Source organism: Nerophis ophidion, linkage group LG02, assembly GCF_033978795.1.
Source record: "Nerophis ophidion isolate RoL-2023_Sa linkage group LG02, RoL_Noph_v1.0, whole genome shotgun sequence".
Classification (NCBI taxonomy): Eukaryota; Metazoa; Chordata; class Actinopteri; order Syngnathiformes; family Syngnathidae; genus Nerophis; species Nerophis ophidion.
The window spans coordinates 77,754,101-77,761,090 of NC_084612.1; the positions used below are offsets into that span (position 1 = coordinate 77,754,101).

Here is a 6,990-nt window from a genome sequence, read left to right on the forward strand (position 1 = left end):
ATTCCTCATATTGGTCCTTATTTACCTGACACGTGAAACGTGACGATTTATGAGGTTGCTGGAGCCACGCCGACACACATCTAATTCTGTTTCCTACACCATGCATGGATGTAAGTGTTTAATACTGAATATAAGTGCTGTCTGACCTTTTTGCCAACAGTTTTTAATCAGATAAGTCACTCATTTTAAAATCTAAAATAAGGACATTGTTGAATTTGAATTAATCATGATTAATCACAGGTTACTACTGGATTGCATCATTTTAAGTATACTTAAACACAACGGTCCAATATTTGGACACAAATGCAATTTTATTGTCAGAATGTCTTTTTATTTAAATTTTTTATTTTGCAGATTAATCTGATTTTTGAATTTGGATTAATTATGATCACATGTCGTTTTTTTGCTTTCATAATTTAAATTCATTTAAAGAAAGACCCCAATATGGATAGAAATGCAATTTTATTGTCAGAATGTCAACCGGGAACATTTCCTTATGTTTTACTTAGAGAAGTCAAACTATTTAAAAACACATCTCACTAATCACGTATTTGAAATGGAATCAATCGCCATTAATCACAGATTATTACTTTTGCTTGATTCAAAATAACTTTTAAAAAAAAACTACAATATTTGGACATAAATGCAACCCAGGACAACAAAATATTTAACATGGTGTTGTCGAATTATATATATTGGTTTCAAACTAAATTTGATTTCAATACACTGTGCAATAAAGTGGGGATCATTGAAAGTCTTCTCGGTTATTGATCCATGAATAGAGGTATTTCTTTTTCCTCAAATACTGTACGTTGTTCGTAACCCGCAGCTAGCTTAGTTTAGTTAACACTAACATTCTACTGAACGCTATGTGTGCAACAGAATAAAACAGGCTTTGATTTAAACTTACCAGTGTGAAAATGCACCGGGTGATGGCGTTAAAAGTCATGTTTGATGGTCTCACAGTGTCTCTTGGCTTTTGCTTCTACGCTAAAATGAAACAAATATCCAGTAAATCTTTTTTTTTTTTACTAAAGTGATTGTGGTGTTTATTGATGTCGCCCGTTTGCAACATATTTGGAACTTGTCAAAAAAAAAAAACACAACTTTAGGACGCGGTCTTGCATTCAGCCCAATGTAAAGATGCTATTCCCGTGCAGTGAGACCCAGTGCCTACTTTGGAACCTGGTCCAAACCACAGGACTTTCAAATACTGTCTGGGACCTTTGCTACGTTGCAGTGTGAAAGAGGCCGTGGCCTCCATGTTGTTACCTCGTTGGCCCTGAAGATCCACAGGTCTTCACAGGGACCATGAAGTGGGTCCACATGAGGTTGTGACACGCCGGCATGGGGGCGGGGCAATCAGACCACAGCTTGTTTTGTTTTTTTGCGATGTGGGCGGGGCTAGAGCATGAGAGGGTGGGTGTTCTTGTCTCGGTCTTGGTCGGTCACACATGTCTGTTTGCCGCCGCTGAGGAAGACAATGCAATAGGCCACAACATTAGGGACACCTGCGCCCTCAGGGGGAGCATACTTGCCAACCTTCAGACCTCCAAATCCAGGAGATGAGGGGGTGTATATATTTTCAAGTATTTCTTACTTATATATATATATATATATATATATATATATATATATATATATATATATATATATATATATATATATATATATATATATATATATATATATATATATATATATATATATATATATATACACACACACACTGCAAAAACTGAAATCTAAGTAAGATGCAATCTCTGAAATAAGGTTGATATTTTCTTAATTTCTGTCTGATAAGATCATTTTTCTCACTAAGCAGATTTTAAGGTCCTAAATGATGTCAGCAAGATATTACAGCTCAGAGCTGAGATTTGATGACCTTTATTGAGTAAAACATGCTTGAAACTAGAATATCAACTGAAGCTAAGCTGTGTCATCAACACTCACAAGTGTAAAACAAATTTTTTTAAATAAATAATTTCTTACTTCAAGCATGAAAAAAAAAGTCATGAAGCTGAGCACATATCATGATGTCAAGATAATGGCACTAGCATTTACTTATTTAAGAGTATTTTTCAACATATTGAGCAAAAAGGTCTCTTTTCTTTTCTACACAGAAAAGTGTACTTGTTATTAATGAGAATATACTTATTTTAACGTATTTTTGGGTTTATTGAGGTGAGCTAATTTTACTTGTTTTGGAAAGTCTTGACAAGCCGAATTTTCTTGTTCTATTGGCAGATCATTTTGCTTACTTCAAATAAAATACCACTCATTTTTGTATTTTTTTTTTCTTGTTTTTGAACACTCACTTTTTGCATAATACATATGATATATATATATATATAAATAATCCATTGATGAATGAGTATATCCGTTCTGATCAACAAAATGTGCAGGCAACATACTCCTTCCCCTTTAAGCTGTCCTGGATGAACTAAAATTATTTTTTCCGATCATTTTGGAACTTGCAGGCGTACTTCTTCTTCTTACACGTCGTCGCCATGACTTTCTCTTCTTCCTTCTTCTGCTTCGCCTCTGTTTTGTTTTTGGACATTACTACTTGCCATAGTTTTGAAGCGATGCATGATGGGAATCCAGATGTTGTGTGTCAGTGTATTAATGTGTGGGCTGAAAAAGCACCGTGCTTGCCTACTTCATGGGTTATAGATAAACCTATGGATAACAGAGACATATATTATAGTCTCCTTTTCAGGTTGTAGAGGACGTTAAAGGTACGCCTCCAATATTGTTGTCCGGGTAGAAATTGGTAGAATGGTTGTATGGGAGAATTTATGGAGGGGCACTAAAATTCGGGAGTCTCCCGGGAAAATCGGAAGGGTTGGCAAGTATGCCGCCAAGGCTTAATTAGACACACAAGAAATACTTTTAGAAATGATCAACATGCTGAAAGTGCAGATCAAAATTAAACGCAGCAGATGTTGTACATAATACGTATTTTCTGAATATGTACAATAGTAAAATGCTGTTGAAAGGGAAGGCATTTAAATGGTAAAACTATTACTGTTGTGAAGTGAATTATATTTATATAGCGCTTTTCTCTAGTGATCAAAGAGCTTTTACATAATGAAAGCCAATATGTAAGTTTCATTTAAAGCAGTGTGGGTGGCACTGGGAGCAGGTGGGTCAAGTGTCTTGCCCAAGGACACAACGGCAGTGACTAGGACGGCGGAAGCGGGGATCGAACCTGGAAGCCTCAAGTTGCTGGCACGGCCACTCCACCGACCAAGCTATACTGTTACTATTATTGTCTAGCCATGTGATCAAAACAGAAATGTGCGGGGGGTTTTTCTATTTATATGTTTTTCTATTATTTCTATTATTCTTTGCAACTAACAGAGCTGCAAACTTAGTTTTGTTGTAAACATTATATTCAATGTTCAACAAACGTACAGTCAAAATACAGTATTTATATTTAATATAATACTATTTATAAATATTTTCATTACGTGTGTTATATTATCTTATGCCTCTAAAAGAGCTGCTAACCTCCTTTCATGTGTTGTGTGTGTGTGTGTATATATATGTGTATATATATATATATATATATATATATATATATATATATATATATAATTCAATGCGATTAAAAGAGCAACCAACCACATTTTATTTTAGCATTTATAATATAGTAAATATAAAACCTATTTACACATTTAATATAATACCCTGAGAGGGACAAGCAGTAGAAAAATGGATAGATGGTTGGATATATTTTTTCAAAACGTATTAGATTTTTCTATGCCTCTACTTCAATAGAGCCGCTTGCCTTATTTCTCCAAAGGTGGTAAGTTGGCTCTATCTAGTAGAACGCCAAATTTCACCTTATTGAATATTCTGTGTGTAATGTTACAGTGGCCAAAATATTTAATATACTTGTTAAATAATACCTCTGACTTGTTTTTAATGAATACTTAGACCGACTACGCTACTGTCAATTTGGTGGTACCTGGAGGACCAGGTTTTTCGAAAAAGTTTGAGAATCACTGCTGTACTTGATTCAATTTGATGAATGATACTTTCATATCTATTCTGTTACATTATTGAGGTACATGAGAGGAGGTAAAATTTTGAAAACTCTCTCTACAGAAGGAAGGGGGATTTATATGTCCTCATTTGTCACGATTGACCTGACACATGAAACGTAACAAATTGGAGGGTGTGCACTATCCATCAGGTTTGGGGCAATTCCAACTTTGACCACATCATCAGTTGCTATATAGAGTGGCACTTTCCTTCATTTTCAGCAGACTGCATTGCAAAATAATGAACCCCTTCTCTTCCACTCACGCTAGATACATAATCCCTTCCCTATTGTAAACTCCAGTCCTGGTTTTGCCTTAATGAAACACTACAAGAAGGTGTGTTGCAGGCATACCTGTCTTGTCTTTCTGACGCCATTGTGCTGTCTTCGTAAATCTTCAACATTGTTTCTGTGCGGTCGTCACAGTTCTCTTTGGGCTCCTGGAGTCTGGAAAATATTTGTTTATATTTTACGTACTTTTATTTTGAAGCCTCAGAACGTAGGAGCTGCAAGGCGTGTGTGTTACTTCCACTCCACTTAAGTTTTTGCCAATACAACTTCTTAGGGTTTGACATTTAGAATTATTGTTTTAATTTCCGCAATATTATAATAATATAATCGATATATTGTATTTTCCGGACTATAGCACTCACTGGGATATAAGCCACACACACAAAGTTTTAAAGGCATAATGTTTTTTTTCAATTAGCCGCACCAGACTATGAGCCGCAGATATATATATGTCGTGAAATTAGTTGTTTACTCAGAAATATTCTGTAAATGTTTATTCACATGCCTTAATCGTTTCCAAACCTTGCCTAAAACACGGCAGTAAAACAGCTGATCAAACAAAACAGAAGTCATTGTCATGGAACCACAAGCTGCGAAAGCTTGCTCTCCAACCTGCTAAACAGACTCAATAACTCCACCGTGACGTTTTGGTGAATTTACTAAGGAGTTAGTCAAACTTAAACAATACAAAAAGAATGCTGTTGTAAGTTAATAATACTAACACAAACACTTGTAAACGTTTTAGCATGCTAGCTAATGCTAATGACACAAGATTCATTACATTATGATAGCATGAACAAATATGCATGAAAACACTCCTGCAGACATCACACATGGGACGCTTTAGTAAGTAAGAATTGTTTTAGTTATATTGTAAAACTTAGTGATAAATGAAGAATCCATATGAGTAGAAACGCTATGGATGCTTATTTATGGTTTACAGCAGTAAAACAGGAAGTACATTCTCAACCTGCAAGCAAACCCGTCCCAAAGATGGCGCCATAGCACATCCAATAACCCACTTTTTCAGTCCTCTGCTTGGGTTTAATGCAAACTACTGAACACAAAACATTATGGGTGTTAGTGGAAAACAAAACAAAAAAAAATCATAACTTAGCCGCACCTTTTTATAAGCCACAGGGTTCAAAATCTGAAAGAAAAGCATCGGCTAATAGTCCAGGATTTATGCTAATTCATATACTGTATTTTCCGGACTATATGCCGCTACTTTTTCTCAACGCTTTAAACCCTGCATCTTATAAAACGGTGCAGCTAACTTATGAATATATCTTCGCTAACGGCCAACATTATTGTATTCAACAAATAGTTTTCCAAAAACACCAACAGAGACACTGAAAAGGTGAGTTATTATTGGCGCTTTACAATACAACTAAAAAAATTCTTACTCACTAAAGCCTCCCAAGTGTGACGTCTGTAGGAGTGTTTTCATGCATATTTGTACGTGCTATCATAATGTAATCAAGCGAGCGCCGTTAGCATAAGCTAATATGCAAACACGTTTACGAGTGTCTGTGTGAGTATTATCAACTTACAATTGTTTCAGTTTCACAAATTCCTCAGTAAATTCACCAAAACGTCACCGTGGAGTTATTGAGTCTGTTTAGCTGATTGGAGAGCTAGCTTCTGTGGCTCGTGGGTCAATGACCATGACTTCTGTTTTGTTTGTTCAGCCGTTTTACTGCCGTGCTACAAGCACCGTTTGGAAACAATTAAGGTATGTAAATGAAAATTTTTTAAATATATTGTACCGGTATATAGCTATTGCTTATGTGGCTAATATATGTGTAATTATTTATTTATTCTAAAATTGGGTGGGTGCGGCTCAAATAGCGGTGCAGTCTTTAGCCTGGAAAATAGGGTAATTGAAAAAAAAGTGTCCATCTTAAAGGAAGGGCAGTATGTGAAGCATCACCTGGGCTCCAGTCTCTCCTTGACCTTAGCGATGGACAGGATGTAAGGGCTTATCTGCCTGGCGATGGTGGTCAGGTAGGAGTTCTCCTGCTTCAGCTGCATCAGATCGTGAAGCTGTGCTGCAAGAGTCAGAGCGATGTGGGTGAGAAGAACTGCTACGTGAAGTCCGAGAGTTCAAGGACTGAACGCCAACCTTCGTAGATCTCCTGCTCATTGGTGACCCTCTGAAACGTCTCCTCCCAGATCTGTGAGGGTAAACAGATAAGATGATCGTGCTGAGGGTCTAGTAGTCCCATAGTGAGGGGGGAGGTCGGCTACCTCTTCAAACATGGCCCTCATGGTCTCCACCGTGGAGTACTGGGAAGCTATCTGGCTGTCGATGTGCAGCGATCGGTCCAGGATCTCGCCCATTTGGTCCGTGTTGATAATGGAGTGATGCTTGGTCAGATCTCTGTGCAGCTCCTGGACCTGGTCCTTCAGGTTCTGTATTTCTGTCTGCAGAGTCTGGAGACGCACGGAGTTGTAGACTGAAACATTATCTCCAAACTCTTTATAGAGATGTCCCAATCAGGGTTTTTTGCTGCCAATTCCGATACCGAGATCGGCTGATACCAGTATTGTATTTATTTTCCGGACAATAAGCCGCTACTTATTTCCCCACGCTTTGAAGCATGCAGCTCGTGACTAATTCATGGATTTTTCTTTGCTAATGACGA

The 6,990-nt window shown here is 37.1% G+C and overlaps 1 protein-coding gene and 1 long non-coding RNA gene across 4 annotated transcripts in view; one reads left to right on the forward strand and one right to left on the reverse strand.

Annotated features, from left to right (window-relative positions):
- LOC133546256 (uncharacterized) overlaps positions 1-1,036 on the forward strand; it is an 8,073-nt gene extending 7,037 nt beyond the window's left edge. Inside the window, exon 2 of the long non-coding RNA XR_009805044.1 lies at positions 1-1,036. This exon is cut by the window's left edge and continues 420 nt beyond it. This is a non-coding gene — a long non-coding RNA (uncharacterized LOC133546256).
- The window catches only part of rnf207a (ring finger protein 207a), a 37,742-nt gene continuing 31,081 nt past the window's right edge, over positions 330-6,990 (reverse strand). The window contains exons 16-20 of one of the 3 annotated variants that reach the window (XM_061892148.1): positions 6,593-6,778; positions 6,468-6,519; positions 6,276-6,393; positions 4,406-4,498; positions 351-1,471 (exon numbers count right to left, since the gene is read on the reverse strand). In XM_061892148.1, the coding sequence (XP_061748132.1) occupies positions 1,405-1,471; positions 4,406-4,498; positions 6,276-6,393; positions 6,468-6,519; positions 6,593-6,778 (516 nt within the window). In that variant the 3' untranslated portion in view covers positions 351-1,404. Of the gene's footprint in view, positions 1,472-4,405; positions 4,499-6,275; positions 6,394-6,467; positions 6,520-6,592; positions 6,779-6,990 lie in introns of all 3 variants that reach the window. The other 2 variants (XM_061892162.1, XM_061892153.1) reach the window with 2 other exon arrangements.